The sequence below is a fragment of the Triticum aestivum genome, chromosome 3B, assembly GCF_018294505.1.
Source record: "Triticum aestivum cultivar Chinese Spring chromosome 3B, IWGSC CS RefSeq v2.1, whole genome shotgun sequence".
NCBI lineage: Eukaryota > Viridiplantae > Streptophyta > Magnoliopsida > Poales > Poaceae > Triticum > Triticum aestivum.
The window spans coordinates 796,770,845-796,796,592 of record NC_057801.1 but is presented as its reverse complement, the minus strand read 5'-3'; the positions used below and the strand labels follow the sequence as shown (position 1 = coordinate 796,796,592).

At 51.2% G+C, this 25,748-nt stretch overlaps 2 protein-coding genes across 4 annotated transcripts; both read left to right on the top strand.

Annotated features, from left to right (window-relative positions):
• Nucleotides 1-4,347: 4,347 nt before the first annotated feature.
• Nucleotides 4,348-25,748, top strand: LOC123072501 (pentatricopeptide repeat-containing protein At1g09900). 3 transcript variants are annotated; one of them, XM_044496060.1, is made up of 5 exons: nt 4,348-6,892; nt 7,127-7,311; nt 10,028-10,964; nt 11,417-11,730; nt 24,381-25,748. In XM_044496060.1, exon 1 carries the CDS (start codon nt 4,405-4,407, stop codon nt 6,415-6,417), a length of 2,013 nt encoding a protein of 670 aa, XP_044351995.1. In that variant the 5' UTR covers nt 4,348-4,404; the 3' UTR covers nt 6,418-6,892; nt 7,127-7,311; nt 10,028-10,964; nt 11,417-11,730; nt 24,381-25,748. The 3 variants fall into 3 exon arrangements, with proteins under 3 accessions (XP_044351995.1, XP_044351996.1, XP_044351997.1); XM_044496061.1 differs by lacking the exon at nt 24,381-25,748 and adding an exon at nt 7,521-7,649 and having other exon boundaries at nt 11,417-11,606; XM_044496062.1 differs by lacking the exons at nt 10,028-10,964; nt 24,381-25,748 and having other exon boundaries at nt 11,417-11,606.
• LOC123072502 (uncharacterized) lies at nt 7,658-9,995 on the top strand. Its single transcript, XM_044496063.1, has one exon. The coding sequence runs from the start codon at nt 8,691-8,693 to the stop codon at nt 9,390-9,392; it is 702 nt and encodes a 233-aa protein (XP_044351998.1). The 5' UTR covers nt 7,658-8,690; the 3' UTR covers nt 9,393-9,995.

The window sequence follows — 25,748 nt, the reverse complement described above, 5'->3', positions numbered from 1 at the left end:
AGAGAGCAGGGAGGCCGTCTGGACCTGGCGCCTTCATCGGCCCCATTTGAGACAACGCGGCTTCAATCTCCTCGTCGGAAATAGTAGCTGTTAGTTTGCCATTCATGTCGTCTGAGACCAAATGATCGATGTTTTCTAATAACGATTGTTAGTTAGGCCGCTCAGGGGAGGGGGGGGGGGGCAATGCCCCCCTACCACCCAGTTTTTGATCATTGTCAATATTTATGGTGGGAATGGGCCGGGTCGACCCGTCGGGTCTGTGGCCCGACCCAAAAAAGCAAGGCCGATGGGTCAGTCGGGTCGGCCTGATACAAAAATCGGGCCAGTAAAGCCGGCCGCCGACCCACCTCTGAGTACTGGAGTCCATCGGTATCACCAAATCCATCTTGCTAGTGACCCACCTCCGAGTATACTACTAATTAGCTGAAACATCAACTAGCTAACATTTGTACACATACTGAAATCCATTAACCCAATCCTCCTTTATAAACCGGACGTGAAAAGAGATGAAACTGTATATTGTGGCTCATTTGTAAACTTTAATTATTTCAATCAGTCATGTTTAGGTCATAATTTTGTTTCACTTATAATAACATATTTTTGAGAATATTCTATGCGTAACAACAACCAAATATTGTATAAGAAAATAAATTTTGGGTCGACCCAAAGTATCCATCGGGCAGGCGAGGCCATCGATTTTTTTGAATTGGGTCGACCCGTGGCCTCTCAAATTGGCCTCGAGGCCAACGGGGCCGGGTCCAAGGCCAGTTCCGGGCCGACCCATTCCCACCCTGAGTCATTGTAGGAGTGCTAGCTTAATTGGTAGAAGATTGTGAAATCCTCCGACCTCAGAGTATTATAAACACTTCGTCACAATGAGAAGTCCTTTGGCAATCAACTACCCCCCCCCCTTCTTTCTGAAACCCTAACTTCAAACCACAATCTAAACATTATAGGCGACATCGGCCATGATATCTATTCTAATGCAAGAAATTGAAGAAGAAAATAACGTGTATATAGCCTTTGATATCAAGTTCCTTGTATACTTCTGATCGGTGTTTAAGTTCCGGCTGATCTCCTTGATGCCAATATGATTTGGAGAGATGCAGCGACGCTATGTGTGACGGTCATGTGGGCCATCTCGACCAATCACAACCGTTACACACACAATGAGGTGACTTACCAACCAAAGCAGTCTTTGGTACTCCCTCCGTTCGGATCTAGATACATTCATTTCCGAGACAAGTAATTCCGAACGGAGGGAGTACTAGTTAAAGAGCTCATTGGGGCACTGGAATTTCCTCCTGCTGTGAGGAAGAATGATCAAGCAAAGCCGACGAAATGGTCTACGAAATGGTCTATTCCTGTTGAGGGCCAGACTAAAATAAATGTTGACACAGCGGTGGGCATTTTCATTGGCGAGAGATTATGAAGGCAAATTTATCAATGCTAAATGTAAGGTACTCCTTCCGTTCTAAAATAAGTGTCTCAAACTTAGTTCAGATTATATTAAAGCTAGTACAAAGTTGAGACAGTTATTTTGGGACGAAGGGAGTATATGAGAGTAGTTGACCCCTTGAATTTGGAAATTTTGGCATGCCGAGGTGCGCTACTAATGGCACGGGAAAGGGGTTACGCAGCAGTGATAATTGAAACTGATTGCTTAACTTGAAAACAGTTGTGGGAGAGCGGGTCCAAGGGGAAACCAGTAGGTTTTCACATTCTCTAGGAGTATAAGTCTTTGTAGAGATTAGCTTTCAAAAAAGAAAAAGTCTTTGCAGAGATTCCGCTATGAAACCATATACAGATGTATATAGATATATCTTAGAGTGTAGATTCACTCATTTTGCTTTGTACGTGGTCCATAATGAAATCTCTATAAAAACTTATATTTAGGAACAGAGGGAGTAGTTTGCAGGGATCTGAGCTTCGCCATACTAGTCGTACTATTAATTCTGTAGCATATACTTGTGCAAAAGAAGCTCTTTTATAGGCGAAAATGCGCTTTGGTGGCCGAGCACCGTGCAGGCCGGTATCACACCCATCTGTGCTCGTCGTGATCAGTGCCCAGCTGGTAGGTAGCTACTGTATTTGTAGTAGAGCTGATTAAAGGTGTTCGTATTTGCTAGAAATTGAACAGTGGCAGCCCATGTATAATAGCAGGCACAGCAGTGCGTGCACGGACGCCTGCGCGCACCCTGACAGAGACTAGTGTGAATGGCATGGGCTTTTGACTTCGCAAACATGTGCCATGACAGAGAGACGTTTTGAGTTGATCGTTGGGCATCTAGCCATTGCCGTCGTCTCACCAAGAGAGTCATTAGAGTCGATATATATAGTTGGGCACCCAGCTGTTGCCGTCGTCTCACTGGCTATTCATAGGAGAGCTCATTTTCCATCCCAGCCACACCCAACTCAAACAGACTCGCCATGGCTTCTTCCTCAGTTCGATCCAGGGCCAGGGGACAACACCTGCCGCTCATCATGTGCTCATCTCCATAGCACGAGCCTGGTCTGAAAAACCAACAATTTTTGGTCAATGCACTTCATGAAATAAAACAACCACGAAAAGGATGCGATCTTCAAGTCTAGTGCACCAAGACTGAAAACTATAGAATCAGTCGTATTGGGAAAAAACTCATCTGGCATAGTGCCACTGTCAAATACTGCAATTTAACCTTAACTTAACAATCCCAAAAATATAATGCAATCTTCAAGGCTAGTGCAGCAAGACTGAAAACTATAGAATCAGTGGTATTGGAAAAAAACTCATCTGGCACACTACCGATATCAAATACTGTAATTTTTTCCACAAAATGTGCACGATGTATTGTATACTGATGCAGACATATACGAACAGAACGAACTCTTAAAACTCATCTGAATCATTCTCAGTACTAAAAGTGCAACCTAGCAGGGGGCATCCACTAACTGAACATTGGTCTCAGTACTAAAAGTGCGACCTAGCAGAGGCATCCACTAGCTGAACACTATAGACTAATAGAATCAATGGCAAGACGAGAATAATAATTTTTGTGCATGATTTTTTGATTGTTACCGCCAAGTCCAGCAGGAGCCTTTGGAGTTGTTGACGACGACACCCTCCACATCTCCATCCTCTCTCATCGTTGCATTGGTCATATTCTCAGGAGCCATGTCGTTTAAGTCACCGACGACCTCGCTAGTACCATTGTACGAACCGACATTCTTGTCCTCCTCTCAGTCATGCAGTTCGCCGCTACTGCCGGCTATGGGAACAACAACGGACTCGACAGTAGCTGCTTCGCCGCCCAAAATATCCCATGCATCCACCCTAGGGACCAATCTGCAAGTCAACAGCGTCAACTATCAGATCCACCAAGAAACGGATTCCAGCAAAATCCCACGCCATGCAAAGTTCTGGATGCAAAAGAGCAAGAGCAAGAGAAACAAATTGGCACAATCGCTAGTCTTATACCCTGATTCGGCTTCCTCGAAGAAGAATTCGAGCCCATCCATGGCGATTCGCTGCTCGCCCAACCACCACGAGAAGGGGATGAAAATGGTTCTATCGGACAGAGAAAACTGACCATCGCTTGGGAGTTTTTCTTTTTTTGAGGTGAACCACCGCTTGGCAGTTAAGCTACTGGCAGCGCAAATGGGCCCATCGATCCAGATAATTAATGTCGCAGCAACCCAACCCGTCAAAGGGCGATTTTTCAAACCAGCCCAGAGAGGCACATGAGGTGCATGCGCAACAAAGTGTGCCCCGGCCCACGTACAATGGTAGCACCCCAGCCCATCTTGCTATCGTATTTGTTATTAAGAGCTGTCGTATATATGCGATAAAAGAGGTAAGCACACATCGCGACGCTATGTTTTACGTCTCCAGATACCGGCCTGCAGGGTGCTCGGCCACCAAAACGCCTCTCTCTTTTATAGGAGAGTATTGTTAACTACTCTGATGTAATCCCTGATTTCCCGAGTGCAGAAAGGAAAAATAGAAAACCAGAAAGAAAAATCTGCATGAATCTTCGTGTAAAACCACACGGTCAGAGGTCGAATGAGATTTGAGTGAGATTAGCAAAACCATAAAAAAAAGTTACAACCTTCACACTTAACATAATACTCTCTTCGTCCAGAATTAGTTGTCGTTACCTCTAAATACTACTCTCTCTGTTCTAAAATATAAGAACGTTTTAAACACTACACTAGTGTCAAAAATATTTTTATATTATGGAACGAATCAACGACAACTAATTCGGGACGGAGGGAGTATTTTTTGTAATCAACGTTAAAAAGATCAGGTGAAAGAGAGCAAGTTGACACAGTGAAAAAGTTCATTACACGAGAAGAACAAGCAATCTTGACTGGATGAGACAGAGACCACACCCAAACACTTATCTTTAGAGCACCACCTCGGCAATGGCCGCCGCTTTCTCCTCCTCCTCCTCCTCCTCGTCGCCGTCCACCGCGGCATCCGCCCACCACCCCTTCCCTTTCCCGGCCGCTCCAAGCCCGCCCATAGCCCACCGCCTCCGCCTCGGCATCCGCCTGGCCGCCTCCTCCAGGTGGGTGAGCCGCGGCAGGGCGCCGCCGGAGCGCGGCGCCGGCGCGGGCAACTCCATATGGGTCAACCCGGCCGCCCCGTCCCGGCCCGGCCAGGCCGGCCAGAAGCTGCGCCGCCTGGTCCAGCTCGGGGACCTCGACTCCGCGCTCCGCCTCCTCGGCGCCTCCTCCCCCGACGCGCCGGCCGTCGTCGCCTGCAACATCCTCATCAAGAAGCTCTGCGCGCAGCGCCGCCTCGCCGACGCGGAGCGCGTGCTCGACGCGCTCAAGGCGGCCGGCGCGGCGGACCCCGTCTCCCACAACACCCTCGTCGCCGGCTACTGCCGCGACGGCCGGCTGGCGGACGCCGAGCGCGCCCTCGCCGCGGCGGCCCGCTCCGGGGCCGCCAACGTCGTCACCTACACCACGCTCATCAACGGCTACTGCCGCTCCGGCAGGCTCGCCGACGCGCTCGCCCTCATCGCCTCCATGCCCGTCGCGCCGGACACCTACACCTACAACACCGTGCTCATGGGCCTCTGCGGCGCCCGCCAGTGGGAGGACGCCGAGGAGCTCATGGCCGAGATGGTCAGCAACCATTGCCCCCCGAACGAGGTGACGTTCGCCACGCAGATCCGCGCTTTCTGCCAGAACGGGCTGCTCGACCGCGCCCTTCAGCTGCTCGACCGAATGCCCGGGTATGGATGCACGCCTGACGTTGTCATCTACAGCACCCTGGTGAATGGGTTCTCGGAGCAAGGGCGTGTGGACGACGCCATCGAGCTGCTCAACGGCATGCTCTGCAAGCCCAACACTGTTTGTTACAATGCCGCGCTGAAAGGTTTGTGCATCGCTCAGCGTTGGGAGGATGTCGGAGAGCTCATTGTTGCAATGGTTAGGAAAGATTGCCTGCCAAATGAAGCGACATTCAGCATGCTAACCAGTTGCTTGTGCCAGAATGGGCTAGTTGACTGTGCAATGGAAGTCCTCGAGCAGATGCACAAGTATGGATGCAGACCCGATGTTGTCATTTACAACACGCTGATCTATTCCTTTTCGGAACAAGGGCGTGTGGAGGACGCGCTCAAGTTACTAAACAGCATGCCGTGCAGTCCTGACGTCATTAGCTTTAATGCCGCGTTGAAGGGTTTATGCAGAGCTGAGCGGTGGGATGATGCCGAGGAGCTTATAGGGCAGATGCTTAGGGAGGATTGTCCCCTAATTGAAATGACTTTCAATATACTCATTGATTCGTTGTGCCAGAGTGGCCGCGTAAACTACGCAATTGAAGTGTTTGAGCAAATGCCAAACTTTGGATGTACACCTGATATTGTCACATACAGTAGCCTTATTAATGGTCTTTCTGAACAAGGGCTTGTGGAATCGGCCATTGAGTTGTTTCAGAGCATGCCATGTAAGCCAGATATCTTTGGCTACAATGCTGTGCTGAAGGGTTTGTGCAGAGCTGCGCGATGGGAGGATGCTGGGGAGCTTATATCTAAGATGGCTAGAAAGGATTGCCCCCCAAATGAAATCACATTCAATATACTAATTAATTCCCTGTGCCAAAAAAGGCTTGTTGATCGTGCAATTGAGGTGTTCGAGCAAATGCCAAAGTACGGAAGTACACCTGATATTTTCACATACAATGCCCTTATCAATGGCTTTTCTGAACAAGGCCGTCTGGATGATGCCCGCAAGATATTAAGCACTATGTCATGCAAGCCCGATGCCGTTTCCTATAATTCTGCATTGAAGGGTTTATGTAGAGCTGAACGATGGAAGGAAGCAGAGGAAGTTGTGGCTGAGATGCTTAGAAAGAAGTGCCCTCCAAATGAAGTAACATTCAAGTATGCTAATCGATTATTTGTACCAAACAGGGTAACTTGAGTCAACCTTTTGAATCTCTTCACAAAATGCCAATTATGAAGTTATGCTTTGCCATATACACTGCCCCTGCCAAAGGTGATTTTGTAAGCAAGAGCCTGAAGGATGCCCTGAGTTATGAATCAGTGCACTTGTGCATGCCTGCCACGGTCTGCTCTTGTGCTCCATCAAAGGATTTGTGTACACATGAGCAACAGGATAATGCCAGAGTTTCTGGTTGAGCTCAGTAACGAGAGGATAGTCCAAATAAGGCCTCTTTTGGTTAGGCCGGGATCATGGCCCATTCCATGCTAGCGACAGAAAAGTGCGGGGTAGGCAACCGGATGCGACGGGGCCACGACGGAGGCCTACATCTCTCTGTCAAACTTCCATTTCTCCTCTTCCCGCAACTTGCACAACCGAACTGAGAAGACTGTGCTGCCACCTACTTCTCTCCGGCCATGACGACAATGATGACTTTGTTCTCTCCTGTAAGGCTGTAAGTACCTACATCCTCCTCCGGAAATATATTGGTTCAGAGTAGAATCAGCTTTGTACTCGACTTTATTTGTGAAGAGAAACTGTCTTTAGTTCAACAAGTGCTACCAATGCCATTCTTATCATTCATGTTGTTACAAGAAAACTTTGTGTTATATAGATGCGCTAGCTTGCTTGCTTTCCTTCTCAAAGCATACACCAAGAGCCTGCTTAATGCATCCTCATTTTTTGGCAGCTTCTCATCTGTTTGATTCACATACTTCTGAGTAATTTTGAAAATCCATGGTTTCATTCATATCTGGGTGATTCTGTTTACGTACCTTTTCCATGGGAATTCTGGATGATGTGTATGTGTTACAATCCAAATAGCTGCTCGGTCAGCTTCTGAAGATGGGAAGTTCAGAGTTCAAGCAAACAAAGGTATCTTTCTGGAACGATATTTCCATTTCTTTGGCTCCAGTTCTAGACTTTTCTAGTGTGGCTCTATTCTTTTTTGTTTCAATCATTTCTTGGATGATCCACTATGCTTTTCTTGATTGTATCAATCCATTATATATTCAGCAATCAAACTTAAAATTTAAACAGAAGAGTAGAAAGGAAATAATGAGCCTTCTGTGTTCTCTGTACAGGAAGAGTGGAAGACTGTAAAACAATGTAATCTTTATGGAAATTTGACCTCCCAAACTAATCCATTGGTTACCCCATTTCTATATCCGGCAAAGAATTTACAGTGCGCTCATACTAATGACCAGACTTGGGTAAAATACTAACTTACAAAATATTCAGCATTCTAATGTTTCAATCTAAGTTATACAGTACTACATCATACTAATGATTAGACTTGGGTAAAACACTAACTTACAAAGTATTCAGCATTCTAATGTTTCTGTTTTTGAGAAAGCATGAAAGCCGCATGTTTCATTCCATTGAAAAGTTAGGAAGAGACGCAGTACGCCCCAAATGGGCCAAAAAAGAAAACGATTACAGACTGACCCGTGGGCTTCCAGAAATGAGAGGTGGTATGTGATTACGTTTGTATCAACACTAGAAAACTTCAAAATCAGTAGTAAACAGGATTTGTTCGCATCCATACCTCTCAGTTCCAGAACAGAATCATTTGGCTGGCAAAAGAAGCAATAGCCTGAAAAGGAAAAACAACCTATTGGGATGCTAAACCTCACCAAAAAGAACTCATTGATGTTTGAGAATCAATTAGTCTACCAAAAAGAAATAGCATTATATGAAAAACATGGGGATAAAATGTTGCACAAATGAAAAGTTCTGTGTTCCTTGTGCGTTGTATCTTGTTTTCCAATACCTAAAAATGTCAGCTCTAAACCACGAGTATCCAACAAAAGAAAACATGCCTGATTAAATGAAGAACATGCGGTAGCCAGCAGCATTCCACTAGACAACAGCTTGAGCATGCAATTGTCTCAGGATCCACCACCAAACTACACCATTCATTATCAGCCCTTGCTGCCAATAAGTGGAACATGATAATGTGATGGTTCATCTCGAGGACAGCAGACATAATAAAAAACTGTAGTGAACATGAGAAGACTTTAGTGTTATGATCTCTATGCTTCTGCCAGATCTCAAGGCATAGCAGACAGCATCTGGGAGATGTAATGGCATGATTCTTCATGTCTACCAATCAGATGCTACATCACTGCTGTACACTTCTTCTGTATAAATAGACGGCAGCAGAACTGTACATACATCAAACAAGAAGCTCTTCTTTTCTGCTTCTCCTCCTCTCATCAACCACAGTACAGAGAAAAGCATCAAGCTCAGAGATGGCTTTCCACCTAAGATCGATAAGTTTGCCTTCTAGGCCTCACGTCAGTGAGACCGAAGTCGAGCAAGAACTCCACAGCCTGGAAGCAAGCATCTCTTCCTCCAATTCCATCAGCACGATGGGCGATGGTCTCAGGAGTCTTGCAAACATCTACGATGCTCTTGAAGAGATTATTTGCCTACCAAGCAACCAAGTTTGCTCCTCCCAGCAGAGGAACATGTTGGATGGTGAAATTGAAGGTTCTCTCGAGCTGCTAGATCTCTGCAGCTCCATGCAAGAGATCTTCGTCGAGATGAAAGGTATCATCCAGCAGCTGCAAGTGTCTCTAAGGAAAGGCGAGGATGCAGCCTCTCAAACCAAGATCCAATCATACACCCGCTTGGCAAAGAAGGCCAAGAAACATTTCAAGAAGACCGCGAAGAAGGCTCCTGTAGCTTGCAGGATAGTCATGCTGTTAGCCAAGGCCAGAGAGATCTCTGTCTTTCTGCTGGAGTCCACACTCCATCTCTTGTCGAAGCAAATCGAAATGCCTAAACAGTCTCTTGTTTCCAAGGCATTTCACAAGAAGGCAGCTGTTTGCAAGGAGGAGCAATTGTCGGGGCTAGAGTGCAGTATCAGAGATCTCGAGAGCGGAGTAGGACATCTGTTCAGGAAATTAGTCCAGAGCAGAGTTTCTCTACACAACATCCTTAGCTCGTAGATACTCCCAAGTCACTCTTGATACTCTGATTGGCATCCGCCTTTTAAGGAATAGCTGATCTTCATACAGTTTTCCCGTAGTATAAATGTAAATGATACTATAGAAAGAGAAACAGAAGTTTTGATCCATTTCATGCTCGATGTGTGTTTTGTGAGCCTACTATACTTTATTTTAATGTCCTTAGTTAGTGGATCTTGCTTCCTGTGCATGAAACATGCCAGATCAAAGTCACTGGGTCTAAACTTGTTAGCAGAATCAATCAATTTTATTATCCAGATTCTCTACCACCACCACCACATGTCCACATGGCTGTGCAGTCTGGCACTACAACTGAATATATTTATTGTTTCATACAACAAAGTCTAAATTAGTACTCTCAGGTTTTAGCATCGTCGACATCTATATCATTTAAGCATTTAAGGTGAAAAAATAACAAAAACATTTATCTTAGAAGCACAACCTTTTGCATGTCCTACAGGATTAACAATAATCTGAGCAAAACGCAATCCAACCTTTTGCACTGATATTGTCACGTACAGTAGCTTTATTAATGGTCTTTCTGAACAAGGGCTTGTGGAATCGGCCATTGAGTAATTTCAAAGCATGCCATGTAAGCCTGATATTTTTGGTTACAGTGCTGCGCTACAGGGTTTGTGCAGAGCTGCGCGATGGGAGGAAGCAGATATCTAAGATGGCTAGAATGGATTGTCCCCCAATGAAGTCACATCAATATATTACTAATCAATTCCTTGTGCCAAAAAGGACTTGTCGATCGTGCAATCGAGGTGTTCGAGCAAATGCCAAAGTATGGAAGTACACCTAATATTTTCACATACAATGCCCTTATCAATGGCTTTTCTGAACAAGGCCGTACGGATGATACCCGCAAGTTATTAAGCACTATATCGTGCAAGCCTGGTGCCGTTTCCTGTAATTCTACATTGAAGGGTTCATGTAGAGCTGAACGATGGAAGGAGAAGCAGAGGATGTTGTGGCTGAGATGCTTAGAAAGAAGTGCCCTCTAAAGGAAGTAACATTCAATTATGCTAATCAATTGTTACCGAACAGGTTAACTTGAGTCAACCTTTGAAATTTCTTTAAGACAATGCCAATAATATGAAGTTATGCTTGGTCAATCTACATTGCCCCTGTGTAAGGTGCTTTTGTAAGCTAGAGTCTGAAGGATGCCCAATCAGTGCACTTGTGCAGGCCTGCCACAGTCCGCTCTTATGCTTCATCAAAGGATTTGTGTAGAAATGATCAACATGTAAATGCCGGAGTTTCTTGTTGAGATCAGCGTTGAGAGGGTAATCCAAATAAGGTCTCTTTTGGTTAGGCTGGTTATAGCCAGGATCATGGCCTGATCCATGCCAGTGACAGAAAATGTGATGTAGGCAACTCCGCAACTGGAGGCGACGGGGGCAGAATCGACAGAGCCTACACCTCTCTGGCAAAATTTTAATTTCTCCTCTTCCCACAACTTGCACAACTGAAGTGAGATGACTGCCGTCACCTACTTCTCACCGCACATGACCTCCGGTGGCAACGACAACGGTGGCTTGGTTCTCTCCTGTAAGTACCCACACCCTCCTCCGAAAATCTAGGGTTTGAGATTTCCATCTCTCCCTTCTGATTCTTGTGTTGAGCACCCCTGATTCTTCTCCTTTCCCTGCTTGAAAGAATTGGCAGGCATGGATCTTGGGCTGGAACTAGTTTATTATGTATCAATATGATGTACTGCATGTTGCTGCTTTTACTAGACATGCCTCTTTTTACCAATTGATGTTTGTCTCCTGTATTGATTCAGAGTAGAATCAGCTATGTACCCTTTGCTCTTGTGAAGAGAAACTGTCTTTAGTTGAACAAGCGCTGCCGAAGCCATTCTTAAAAAACTGTGTTATATACATACCTATATAGATGCGCTAGCTCTGCTTGCTTTCCTTATCAAAGCATACACCAAGAGCCTGCATAATGCATCCTCATTTTTCGCAGCTTCTCATCTGTTTGATTCACTGTTTATGCAGATATTGCAACTACTACTAGTCGGAGGCAGCTTCTTGATTAAGGAATGTACTATATTTTGTTGTAAGGAGAAAAGTCAGTTGCAACAAAGAATTATTTGATTTTCTGTCAGTTACCAAGTGATCTCAGATGTTTTGTTCTGTCTGAAATGGTTGAAAAAAATTAAAAAGCATTGTAATCCATGGTTTCCTTCATATCTGGGTAATTCTTCTCATGCGCCATCTCCACGGGAATTCTGGATCTGTATGTGTTACAATCCAAATACCTGCTTGGTCAGCTTCTGAAGATGGGAAGTTCAGAGTTCAAGCAAACAAAGGTATCTTTCTGAAACAATACTTCCATATCTTTGCCTTCTTAATCTTGTGTAGTTACTTGACAGTTCTAGACTTTGCAAGTGGGGCTCAGGAGTCTTATACTTTACAATATTCTATTTATTTCAATCATTTCTTGGATGATCTGCTAAGCTTTTCTTGATTGTATCAATACGTTATATATTCAGCAACCAAAATCAAGTAAGTTGACACAGTATACCTACAAGTAGGTTGTTCTAATTCCATGAGATGTATTGGTTTCTATCTCTGACCTTTACCGAAAAAGGCTTTCGCCCCGCTTTATAAATAAAGCAAACCGCCAAGAGCAACACATACAAGGACTAGTTCAGCACACACACACACAACCAAGTTGCACAGGAAGAAGTACATAGGTTCTGCTGAGGGCACAACTCAACAAGCCCAAGAATAAAAAAGAACCAGGACGGTCCGGAGACACGTCCAAAGTCTAATCAGGATCCGGCGATGGCGGAGGAAGCGGAGGCGACAGGCGGACGGCCATCGAGCGGAGGTCGGCGATGAAGGCAGAGATGACTTCCCGGTCCCGAGGGCGGCTAAGTGGCCGCCAGAGTTGCAAGTAGCCAGACAGTTTGAAGAGAGCGTCAGTAGATCGTCGAAGAGGGATGCGCTGAATCATGAGTCTATTGCGGATCGTCCAGATGGTACACGCGATGGCCCCAATCTCAAGCCACCTAATGTGGCGAGAAGACAGAGGGGAGGTCTGGAGTTCGGCGAATAGGTCAGGGAAGTTGGTGTGGCACCAGTTGCCACCAACCACTTCTCTAAAGCAGCTCCAGACAAATTGAGCGGACACACACATGAGAAGAAGATATGATTTGAGTCTTCGGGGACACCGTAAAGCGGGCAGATGCCTGTTCCGGGGCCATTCCTCTTGCGGACCTCCACCCCAGAGGGGATCCGTCCACGGATCCATTGCCACATGAAGATCCGGATCTTCAGGGGCAGGCAGACAGAGGGGAGGGGGCGGTGGAGGGAGCAATGGCCAGGTAGAGGGACTTGGTGGAGAATCGGCCTGATGGCTCTAGCCGCCATCTAACCAGGTCCGGACCCGCATCCACGGCAGACTCGTGGAGCACAACGCAATCAAGTAACTCACGCTAGGCGGCGGACTCCGGGGGGCCGAACAACCTCCGAAAAGCGAGGTGCCCTAAGTCAATAAGGGCCCTCTCAACAAAAATGGAAGGGTCCACGGCAATCGAGAAAAGGGATGGGAAGTGCGCCGCGAAGGGGGAGTCGCCAGCCCAACGGTCAAACCAGAACAGAGTCGCCGCCCCTGATCCAACCGAGATGGACGTCCCAATGCGGAGGACCAGGAGAAGCTGGAAAACCGACAGCCAGAACTGGGAGCCGCCAGACCGCTGACAGAAGGCAAGAGGCTGCCCACGCAAGTACTTGTTCCGGATGATGTCAAGCCAGAGGCCTCCCTGCCCCTGTGAAATGCGCCAGAGCCAGCAGGATAGGAGTGCAATGTTCATGCGTTTAGAGCACATGATACCAAGCCCTCCTTGCTCCCGAGGCTTGCAGATGTCCGGCCAGCTAACCATGTGGTATTTCTGCTTATTATTATCGCCTGCCCAGTAGAACCGAGACTGGACTTTGGCGATCTCGTGGTGAAGAGTCTCGTGGAGGCTGTAGAAACTCATGATGAACAAGAGGAGGCTGGCGAGGGAAGAGTTAATGAGGATCGTCCGGGCCGCCTTCGAAAGCCACCTACCCTGCCAGGGCTCAATGCGAGTTTGGAGCTTGGCCACGGTCGGGCAAAAGTCCGCGACAGTAAGCCTAGAGTCACTAATAGGCGTCCCCAAGTAGGTCGTGGGGAAAGAGCCTAAGCGGCAGTTTAGACGGTTGGCAATGCTCATGCAATCCTCCAGAGAGTAATCCATCACCATCATGTTGCTCTTGTCGAAGTTGATCTTGAGGCTAGACATTTGTTGGAAACAGAGGAGGAACTTTAGGTTGGAGATGTTTGATTCTGAGCCTTCGACCATGATGATGGTGTCGTCGGCATACTAGAGAAGGGAGATCCTGGAACCTCCGGTCAGGTGGGGGGTGATCCCACGAATATGACCCGCAGCCTTCTCCTTGTCTAGGATGGCGGCCAGCGCATCGACCACCATGTTGAATAGGAATGGGGAGAAGGGGTCACCCTGTCTGACCCCACATAGCGTGGGGAAGTAAGGACCGATCTCCCCATTGATGTTCACGGCACGACCACAGGACACCATCTGCATCACTCGGGTGATCCACCGGTCGTCAAAGCCCTTCCGGAGCAGAACTTCCCGAAGGAAGGGCCAGCTAACAATATTGTAGGCCTTATGGAAGTCGATCTTTAGGAAGACCGCCTTGAGGTGTTTAGATCGGACCTCATGGAGAACTTCATGGAAGACTAACACCCCATCCAGAATATACCGTCCCTGAATGAAGGCGGTCTGGTTGGGGTGGGTAATGCGGTCGGCAAGCAGGGTCACCCTATTGGCGTACCCTTTAGCCAGAATCCGGAAGATCACGTTAATAATAGTGATAGGCCGGAACTGACGAATGTCCGAGGCCCCAGCTACCTTGGGGATGAGCGAAATGATCCCGTAGTTGAGGCGGCCGAGGTCAATGGATCCCACATAGAACTCGTCGAAGATGGCCATGATCTCCGGCTTAATTACATTCCAGAAGGACTAGAAGAATTTAACCGGAAGACCATCCGTGCCCGGGGCCGAGGTAGGATTCATACCCCTGATGGCAGTCCAAACCTCGTCCTCCGAGAAGGGGGCCGTGAGGGCTTCGTTCTCATCAACAGAGACAAGCTGGGGGCCGGACCAACAATTGAGGGCTAGAGAAAGCCCACCCCGAGGGACGGGGGCGAACAGGGTCCTATAGAAACCGTCGACGTGAGCGCGAATGTCCCTCGGGGACTGAAGCAGGGTCACGCCATCCCAGAGGAGAGGGATGGAGTTGCGCCTACGGCGGCCATTCACAATGGCCTGAAAATAAGCAGTGTTCGCGTCGCCCTTCAGGACCCATTTCTGGGATCCACGAACGCGCCAATAGGCTTCTTCGTCGGTGTAGATGACGGAGAGTTGATCTTCTAAGTCGTATCGGGAAAGCCACTCCTCGGGGGAAAGGCCGGAAGAATCCACACGGAGATCCAGGGCCTGGATAGCGGACAACATGGCTTGCTTTCGTTCGCGGAGGTCATGCCCCAGGTTTGCGCCCCAACCCTTCATGAACTGGCGTCCCTATTTGGCACAAAACTACAGCGTCAATGGCCGAGGGAGGATGGGGGTGGGGGTGAACCTGGCACAAACCCTATCTATCTCGCAGAGACCAATATCAGCAATGCAGTCATTAAACATTTGCATCCGCGCAAAGTTGACATGCTCATTGCTCTTATCCTCACCATAGCGGAGGAGGTTAAAGTCGCCCCCGACGACCATAGGAAGGGAAGCATCCGAGATCTTCCGGTGGAGCTCCTCAAGGAAGGCGGCCGATCGACTATGGTCGGTCGGGCCATAAACAATGATTACCTCCCACTTGAAGTTAAGAGCCCGCTCAAACAGTTCCATACTCACAAAGAATTGGCCCCTATCCATGCTACCCACCTCGAAGGTGGCATCCTTGACACCTAAAAGGATGCCACCCGAGTGGCCGGTCGTCCCACTAGAAGGGAGCCAATGCCACACAAAGAGGTGGGAGCTCAGCCGTTCAAGCTCAGCCAAGGAGAAGTCAGTGCGCATGGTTTCCTGGATGGCGACAATGTCAATGTATTCATCTCGCATGTACTCGATCAGCTGGCGGCGACGACCGTCATGGCCAAAGCCGCGAATGTTCCAGAAGAGGGCACACATTAAGGCGCCATCGGGGGGTTGCTTGACCCCAGAACACGAGATGCGCTTTGGGCATGGAGGGTGGCAGTGCGGGAGCGGGTGTGGCCACGGGGCTCCACAACCGCCAAAGGAGCCTCGATCCTGCGATGCTGGGCCATGGTCGAACCCTCCACGGTCGCAGGGGGCGGGGGGCGGGGGAGGGGTTGTTGGGGAACGTAGTAATTTCAAAATTTTCCTACGCACACACAAGATCATGGTGATGCATAGCAACGAGAGGAGGAGTGTATCTTCATACCCTTGAAGATCGCTAAGCGGAAGCGTATATCAACGCGGTTGATGTAGTCGTACGTCTTCACGATCCGACCGATCCAAGTACCGAACGCACGGCACCTCCGAGTTCTACACACGTTCAGCTCGATGACGTCCTCGCCTTCTCGATCCAGCAAGACGGGCGAAGTAGTAGATGAGTTCCGGCAGCACGACGGCGTGGTGACGGTGTTGGTGAAGAACAATCTCCGCAGGGCTTCGCCTAAGCACTACGGAAACTATGACGGAGGATAAACTAGAGGGGACGGGGTTGCCGGCACACGGCTTGGTGTTTCTTGATCTCTCTTTGGTGCTAGCCCTGCCCCTCTATTTATATGTTGAGCCTTGGGGTCGAAACTTGGAGTAAAAGCCTCCACAAAGTCGGTTTCACCCGAAAGGCAAGAGTCCTTCTCGGACTCCAGGGCCAGACGCCAGGGTTCCCGGCGTCTGGACCCAGACGCCAGGAACCCTGGCGTCTGGCCCCTGGACTCCGCAAAACTTCCTTTTGCGCTTTCCAAAAACCTTGTGGGCTTTCCCCTTTGGCCCAAATAACGTGTTCTCGAACCCAAACATTTCGGGAAACATCCGGAACCCCTTCCGGTGAATTCCGGAACTCTTCCGGAGATCAAACACTATTATCCCATATATCAAACTTTATCTCCGGACCATTCCGGAGTTCCTCGTCATGTCTATGATCTCATTCGCGACTCCGAACAACATTCGGTTACCAACATACATAACTCATATAATACTATATCGTCAACGAAACGTTAAGCGTGCGGACCCTACGGGTTCGAGAACTATGTAGACATGACCTAGAACTTGTTTCCTGTCAATAACCAATAGTGGGACCTGGATGTTCATATTGGTTCCTACATATTCTACAAAGATCTTTACCGGTCAAACCGCATAACAACATACGTTGTTCCCTTTGTCATCGGTATGTTACTTGCCCGAGATTCGATCGTCGGTATCCAATACCTAGTTCAATCTCGTTACCGGCAAGTCTCTTTACTCGTTCTGTAATACATCATTTTGTAACTAACTCATTAGTTACAATGCTTGCAAGGCTTAAGTGATGAGTATTACCGAGAGGGCCCAGAGGTACCTCTCCGACAATCGGAGTGACAAAACCTAATCTCGAATTATGCCAACTCAACATGTACCTTTGGAGACACCTGTAGAGCACCTTTATAATCACCCAGTTACGTTGTGACGTTTGGTAGCACACAAAGTGATCCTCCGGTAAACGGGAGTTGCACAATCTCATAGTTGTAGGAACTTTGTATAAGTCATGAAGAAAGCAATAGCAACATACTACACGATCAAGTGCTAAGCTAACGAAATGGGTCAAGTCAATCACATCATTCTCCTAATGATGTGATCCCATTAATCAAATGACAACACATGTCTATGGTTAGGAAACATAACCATCTTTGATCAATGAGCTAGTTAAGTAGAGGCATACTAGTGACACTATGTTTGTCTATGTATTCACACATGTATCATGTTTCCGGTTAATACAATTCTAGCATGAATAATAAACATTTATCATGATATGAGGAAATAAATAATAACTTTATTATTGCCTCTAGGGCATATTTCCTTCAGGGGTGGGGGATATCAGGGCCGCACGTGCTTCAGCCAATCTACCGTCGAGAATCTCGCGAGCCTGAATGGCCGCGATATGTACTAAGGGGGGCGCAGCCTCCCCTCTGAAGATGATCGCAGAGTCAGTCGGGACCTTTACAAGGTGACCGAGGGGACCGATTCAAGCGCAGAGAATGAGCAAGTAGCAGCAGAGGGGGGAGGGGGACGACAGGGTACCTGTCTCCAGGTTCCAGGCCGCAGCTCGAAGGTCTACCCGCGCGTGGATGGGCAGGGCCGGGCTGCCCTCCAGCCGCACAGCGTCGAGCCGAGAGCTACTGTGGGAGGCAACCACCAGGGAGGAGGACGATCGGCTCCGATGGGAGTAGGTGGTGGAGCGCGGAGGGGGGGGGCTGGGCAGCCACCGGGGTGACCACCCGGGTCACACCCTCCGCAACAGGATCCAGGGCCCCGACGCAGTTGCCGACGAGGAACAGAGTCGGCGGGGAAGGAGCGATCACTGTCGGCGAGGAGAGGGGAGGGACCCGGGCCACCTCAAGTTGCGACGAGGGCGGGGGGTCCGTAGCCTGAGGCGGGGGGGGGGGGGGGCTCCGCGATGGCCGGTGGGGGGGGGGGCACATGTCCGAAGGGGAGGCCGGGGCAGCTACGTCCGACCCGACGCGAAGGGGGGCCGGGGACGAGGCAGCCGCGACCGGACCGGGCGAGTCCGCGAGGGGAACCAGAGCGGTCTCTCGTCCAAGGCCAGCGGAGGTGGGGTTGATGGGAGAGCGCGGTGAAGAAGCCAGGAAGACCAACAGGCCCACGCTGGAAGTGTCGCTCCCATCCGATGGCTCGGCCGCCGGGGTCCATGGGGATGACCGGGAGGAGCGGCGCAGTGGGCGGGGGAGCAAGGGCCGCCTGGTGGCCACGACCACCCACGGACAGAGGGGGCGGGAGGGGGGCGACGACGACGGGGAGTGGGAGCGCGAGTCGTCCGAGCCCCCTCGTCCTCAGAGCGGTGGGGGACGAGGGTGGTGCCGGCCGTGGTAGTCTCTGCCAGTCCCCAGATCACCCCCAGGAGGGCCATCGTCAGAAGTGCGCGGGCGACCCACGTGGTTGGGCGGCTCGGGGGCAATCCGGAGGTCGAAACCCTGATCTTTGAAGAAGACACGGATGGTGGCGCGGAGCTTGGAGGAGTCCAGACACTTGACCTTGACTCGGACCTCCTCCTCCTTACATAGAGAGAGCTCGTCGACCACCACCACCTTGCCCAGAATCCGGGACATAGAATCCGGGACATCTGGCGGATTATGAGCTCGGAACGAGCAATGTCCGGGAGTCCGGCCACAAGCATCCAAGCGGTGTCCAAGACGGCCACCGCCTTTGGGTCGAGGATGGGCTCGGTGATGTTGACGACGAGGTTGTTGAGGGCGAGGGTGATCTGTGCACTGCGGGTGGCGTAGCCATAGCTGATGGTGTCGGGGAAGACCACGGTGAAGATGTCCCCAGCGGAGGGGGTGACCGCCCAGTCCCACTGGCGGCAGTAGAGGTGGTTGATCTCGGCCTTGATCATCTCAGGTGAGGCCACCCCATCCACCACCGTGACAATCGCCTGGCGCGTGGGGGCTGGAGGCGGGGCGTCGGGGACCTCGAGGTGGAAGAAGCCAAGCCCCTCGATGTCATGGCCATACATCATGAGCTCAGAGGTCACCGGCCGCTCAGGGCACAAAAGGGCAGGGTGAGTTGGGTCCTTGCAGATGAAGCAACACTGGGGGTTGGTGCAGATGACTTGGGAGTGGCCCGCCACCCCGCAGTTGAAGCACGGAGGACAGGGGAGACCGGATATGGGGCCAGGGGCGACCGGGCCATCCGGAGCCAGAGCGGAGTTGGCGGCTGGGTTACCCCGAAGCTGCCCGCGCCTCCGCTTCTTCTTGGCCGGCCCTTGGCGACCACGTGATTGGCCACCACCGGGGGCAGCGGAGGGAGCCGGAGCGGTCGACGCGGAGGCGTGGGTGTGCATATACTTCCGGGCCGAGGTAGCGGGCGGCTGAGCTTGTGGGCGAGGAGATGCCGGGCGAGACGAACGGGAGGGGGAGGGGCTCCGGCCGCGACGAGGTTCAAGGAAGGGCGAGCGGCGGCGAGGGCGACGATCCCCCGAAGCAGCCGGGGGGAGCGGGACCGACCGTGGCGGTCCGAGCATCCCGGCGAGCGTCGGTCGTCCCTGCGCCCGTTGCGGAGCTCGCGGTGGAGCTCTTCTTCGCGACGGAGAGCGTTAGGGGAGGGGCGGTGCGGGGCACGGAGGTCATCAGGGCGCCGCTTGCGTCGCGCCTCACCGTCGTCCCACTCGCGTGTCATGGCCCGAGCTGGCGAGGGGGAAGGGAAAGGGGAAGCGGTAGCGGCCGAACCGGCGGGAGGGGCAGCGCAGGGACGAGCGGGGGAGAAGGGGAAGCGCGAGACGGGATGACCGTGGCGGCGGGGAGGGAAACAGCAGCCCGCGGGAGGCCACTGGGAAGCCAAATAGCCGAGCGAGGGGAAGCAGGCCTAGGGAAAGCGGGAGGCCCGGTAACCGGGGTCCGGCCCACCCCAGCGCGGCCAGGCCCATCAGGCGCCACAGACGGCCCAGGCGGGCAGGGGCCCAGCTGGCCGCGGCCCAAAGGGGCGAGGCCCAGGGCGTGGGGAGGGGTCCCAACCCAGAGGGTTTCCCCTCGACGGGCGGGAGCCGCCGCTGCCGCCGTCCCCGCCGGGGGGCCAGCCACGGGAACCAGACCAGCGGGCGGCTGAGCTTGGGGCCGAGGAGATGCCGGGCGAGACGAGCGGGAGGGGGAGGGGCTCCGGCCGCGACGAGGTTCAAGGAAGGGCGAGCGGCGGCGAGGGCGACGATCCCCCGAAGCAGCCGGGGGGAGCGGGACCGACCGTGGCGGTCCGAGCGTCCCGGCGAGCGCCGGTCGTCCCTGCGCCCGTTGCGGAGCTCGCGATGGAGCTCTTCTTCGCGACGGAGAGCGTCAGGGGAGGGGCGGTGCGGGGCACGGAGGTCATCGGGGCGCCGCTTGCGTCGCGCCTCACCGTCGTCCCACTCGCGTGTCATGGCCCGAGCTGGCGAGGGGGGAGGAAAAGGGGAAGCGGTAGCGGCCGAACCGGCGGGAGGCGGGAGCGCAGGGACGAGCGGGGGAGGAGGGGAAGCGCGAGACGGGACGACCGTGGCGGCGGGGAGGGAAACAGTAGCCCGCAGGAGGCCACTGGGAAGCCAAATAGCCGAGCGGGGGGAAGCAGGCCTAGGGAAAGCGGGAGGCCCGGTAACCGGGGTCCGGCCCACCCCAGCGCGGCCAGGCCCATCGGGCGCCACAGACGGCCCAGGCGGGCAGGGGCCCAGCTGGCCGCGGCCCAAAGGGGCGAGGCCCAGGGCGTGGGGAGGGGTCCCAACCCAGAGGGTTTCCCCTCGACGGGCGGGAGCCGCAGCCGCCGCCGTCCCCGCCGGGGGGGCAGCCACGGGAACCATACCAGCGGGCGGCTGAGCTTGGGGGCGAGGAGATGCCGGGCGAGACGAACGGGAGGGGGAGGGGCTCCGGCCGCGACGAGGTTCGGGGAAGGGCGAGCGGCGGCGAGGGCGACGATCCCCCGAAGCAGCTGGGGGGAGCGGGACCGACCGTGGCGGTCCGAGCGTCCCGGCGAGCGTCGGTCGTCCCTGCGCCCGTTGTGGAGCTCGCGGTGGAGCTCTTGTTCGCGACAGATAGCGTCAGGGGAGGGGCGGTGCGGGGCACGGAGGTCATCGGGGCGCCGCTTGCGTCGCGCCCCACTGTCGTCCCACTCGCGTTTCATTGCCCGAGCTGGCGAGGGGGGAGGGGAAGCGGAAGCGGCAGCGGCCGGACCGGCGGGAGGGGGGAGCGCAGGGACGAGCGTGGGAGGAGGGGAAGCGCGAGACGGGACGACCGTGGCGGCGGGGAGGGAAACCGCAGCACGCGGGAGGCCACTGGGAAGCCAAATAGCCGAGCAGGGGGAAGCAGGCCTAGGGAAAGCGGGAGGCCCGGTAACCGGGGTCCGGCCCACCCCAGCGCGGCCAGGCCCATCAGGCGCCACAGACGGCCCAGGCGGGCAGGGGCCCAGCAGGCCGCGGCCCAAAGGGGCAAGGCCCAGGGCGTGGGGAGGGGTCCCGACCCGGAGGGTTTCCCCTCGACGGGCGGGAGCCGCCGCCGCCGCCGTCCCCGCCGGGGGGCCAGCCACGGGAACCAGACCAGGTCGCCGACGAAGACGGAGGGTGGAGAATCGCACGGAGGATGATCCAAAGGCTCCGATGAAGGGGCGAAAGGGGAGGAACGGGCGATGGGAGCCGGGGCCGGGTCGGCACGGCGAGTCGCCGGCGCGGCCGAAGCCAGCGCGGGAGCAGAGCCGGCCATCGGGCGGCGCCAGGCTGACTGTGCTAGGCCAAGGTCAGAGCGACCGGCGACCTCCGAGGAGCGCCGTCGGCGGTGGCGGCAGGCGCTACTACCTCGCAAGGTGGCACCTTGCGCCACGGGGGAGGGCAGCCCGACGCCGTCGCCGTCGCCATCGCCATCGCCATCGCTAGAGCGCTCCATCCTTTGGAATTCTCCGTCCATCTCTGACCTTTAGAAAACATATATGCTCATTGAAACTGCATTGCTAAAAAATTAAACAGAAAAGAAGAAAGGAAAATAATCGAGTCTTCTATGTTCTGTGTCCAGGAAGACTGTAAAAGTGAAACAATGTAACCTTATGGAAATTTGACCTCCCAAACTAACCCATCGGATGACCAGACCTGGGTAAAACACCCACTTATAAAATTTGCAGCATTCTACCGTCTTTTTTTGGTTGAGAAAACGCAAAAGCCTCAATCTGACCAGCAAACAGGATTTGTTAGCATCCATACTTTGTGATGTGGCAAGTGAAAAATCTTTCAGTCACATAAAAATAATAAAGAGCTCCGTGTTTCTCCAGCACATAAAAATGCCAGCTCCAAACCATGTGGTTATCATGAATATATCCAACAAAAGAAAGAAGCATATCTGGTTAAGCCTGATTGGATCGTCGTTTCACAGGGACATACACTTGTAAAATATACACACCTCCGTCCGTTGTTTTTGTTCCAGGTGGAAATCACGCTGTGGCCTGTGAAATACACCTGTAAAATAATACGGGTGTAAAATCTTACAGCCATACCAAGCGGAGCCTAAATGTAGAACATGCTGATAGCCAGCAGCATTCCTCTAAATAATAGCTTGGGCGTGCAATTATGTCAAGATCCACCGCCAAACTATACCATTCTTAATTAGCCCTTGCTGCTAATAAGTGGAACACGGCAATGCGATGGTTCATCTCGAGGGTAGCCACAATAGAAAATGTAGTGAACATGAGACGACTTTGGTGTTGTAATCGATGCACTGCTGGCAGATCTCAAGGCATAGCAGACAATATCAGGGAGATGTAATGGCATGATTCTTCATGTCTACTAATCAGATACTGCAGCACAGCTGTATGCATATCTTCTGTATAACTAGGAATCCTCTCTTCGACCACAATACAGAGCAAATCTTCAAGCTCAGACATGGCTTTCCACCAAAGGTCGACAAGTTTGCCTTCTAGGCCTCACATCAGTGAGACCGAAGTCGAGCAAGAGCTCCACAGCCTAGAAGCAAGCATCTCTTCCTGCAATTCCATCAACACGATGTGCGTTGGTCTCAGGAGTCTTGCAAACATCTACGATGCTCTTGAAGAGATTATTTGCCTACCAAGCAACCAAGTTTGTTCCTCCCAGCAGAGGAACATATTGGATGGAGAAATGGAAGGTTCTCTCGAGCTCCTTGATCTCTGCGGTGCCATGCAAGAGATCTTCGTCGAGATGAAGGCCATCATCCAAGAGCTGCAAGTGGCTCTAAGGAAAGGGGATGTTGCAGCTTCCCAAGCCAAGATCCAGTCTTACACCCACTTGGCGAAGAAGGCCAGGAGCCATTTCAAGAAGGCCACGAAGAAGGCTCCTGCGGATTTCAGGATGGTCATGCTATTGGCCAAGGACAGGGAGGTCTCTTGTTTCAAAGGCATTCCACAAGAAGAAGGCGGTTGTTTGTAAGGAGGAACAATTGTCGGAGTTAGATTGCAGTATCGGAGATCTTGAGAGTGGAGCAGGACATCTGTTCAGGAAATTAGTCCAGAGCAGAGTTTCTCTACTCAACATCCTTAGCTCATAGATACTCCCAAGTCATTCTTGGTGCCCTCCGATCGGCATGCGCCTTTTAAGGAATAGCTGATCTTCATACAACTATACTGTATAAATGTACATGATACTATAGAAACAGAAAGTGAAACCAAAGTTTTGATCCATCTGACCGTTTCATCCGTGGAGACGTGTTTATTTTGATGCCCATGGTTAGTGGATCTTGTTCCTTATGCATGAAACATGCCAGATCAAAGTCACAAGGTCCCAATCGATTAGTTTTATTATCCAGATTCTCCACTACTCTGGCACTACAATTGGAAATATTTCTATTTCATACAACAAAGTCCAAATCCGAGTACTCAAATTTTAACATCTTTGACATCTGTATCATTTAAGCATGGAAGGCGACAAAATAAGAAAAAAACATTTGCTCCAGAACCACAACTTTTTGCATGCTCTACAGTATTAACAATAATCTGAGCAAGACCTAATCCAAACTTGACAGTGCACAAACTTTTTGGTCCTTTCCATATAATGCACGCAAAGAACAGTCCGACGCTTTATATGCTCATTTAGTACGACTAAGAGGCAATAATAGCCTACAAAAATCGGAAGCTAGTCTCTGCAATAGTTAGATGTTAAATGGTCATGCCACTCACACGGTGGGTGGCTGAAAGCCTCAAGCTGAAAATAAAATGTGGGGATAACACGCTGAACCGCTAACATGGATCTTTTGCAGTGGATCTTGTTTCCATGGCCTAAACATGCCAGCTCCGACCGTTGAGGCTTTAACCAGTAATTTGCAAGAGTGCCCACCAAGGAAAACACCTTATTAAATACAGGTATGTCACAGCTAAATGTTAGGTTAGCGATCCATTAAGTAATGGCATGGGCGTGCAACTGTGCCAAGATCCACCGTCAGACTAAACCACATTTTTTTGAGTGGTTCTTGCTGCCAATTGCTGGAACATGATAATGTGATGACTCATCTCAAGGACGGTAGGCACAGAAAACAATGTACTAAACATGAGAAGACTTTAGTGCTGCGATCTCTATGCGTCTGCCAGATCTTGAGGCATAGCAGATAGCATGTGGGAGATGTACTGGCATGATTCTTCATGTCTACCAATCAGATACCACAACACAGCTGTACACATCTTCTGTATAAATAGGTGGCAGCAGAATGGGTAGATACATCAAACAAGAAGCTCTTATTTTCTGCTTCTCCTCCTCTCATTAACCACTAGACAGCGAAAAGCTTCAAGCTCAGATATGGCTTTCCACCAAAGATCGATTAGTTTGCCTTCTAGGCCTCACGTCAGTGAGACTGAAGTCGAGGAAGAGCTCCACCTCCTAGAAGCAAGCATCTCTTCCTCCAGTTCCATCAGCACGATGTGCGATGGTCTCAGGAGTCTTGCAAACATCTACGATGGTCTTGAAGAGATTATTTGCCTACCAAGCAACCAAGTTTGCTCCTACCAGCAGAGGAAGATGTTGGATGGAGAGATGGGATGCTCTGTTGAGCTGTTAGATCTCTGCAGCAACATGCAAGAGACCTTCGCCGAGATGGTGGTCATCATCCAAGAGTTGCAAGCAGCTCTAAGGAAAAGAGATGATGCAGCTGCTCAAGCCAAGATCCAGTGTTTTACTCGCTTGGCGAAGAAGGCCAGGAAACATTTCAAGAAGTCTGCCAAGAAACCTGCATTCGACAAGATGGTCATGCTATTGACCAAGGCAAGAGAGATCAGCATCTCTCTGTTGGAGTCCACACTCCATCTCTTGTTGAAGCAAATTGAAGTGCCAAAGCCGTCTCTTGTCTGCAAGGCATTTTACAAGAAGAAGGCAACTGTCCGCAAGGAGGAGCAATTGCAGGAGTTAGAGTGCAGTATCGAAGATCTTCAGAATGGAGCAGGAGATCTGTTCAGGAAATTAGTCCAGAACAGAGTTTCTCTTTTAAACATTCTTAGCTCATAGGTAGTCCACATCACTCTACTCCCTGTGATTGGCATGCGCCTTTTTGAGGATGAGCCGATCTAGATACAGTTTTGCCATATGTATAGAGTACAAATGTACAGAAATTAGAGAAACAAAGACCAAAGTTCTGATC

Bases quoted from the DNA above. Each gene is read 5' to 3' on its own strand.
- LOC123072501 (XM_044496060.1), top strand. From the start codon at position 4,405: ATGGCCGCCGCTTTCTCCTCCTCCTCCTCCTCCTCGTCGCCGTCCACC.
- LOC123072502 (XM_044496063.1), top strand. From the start codon at position 8,691: ATGGCTTTCCACCTAAGATCGATAAGTTTGCCTTCTAGGCCTCACGTC.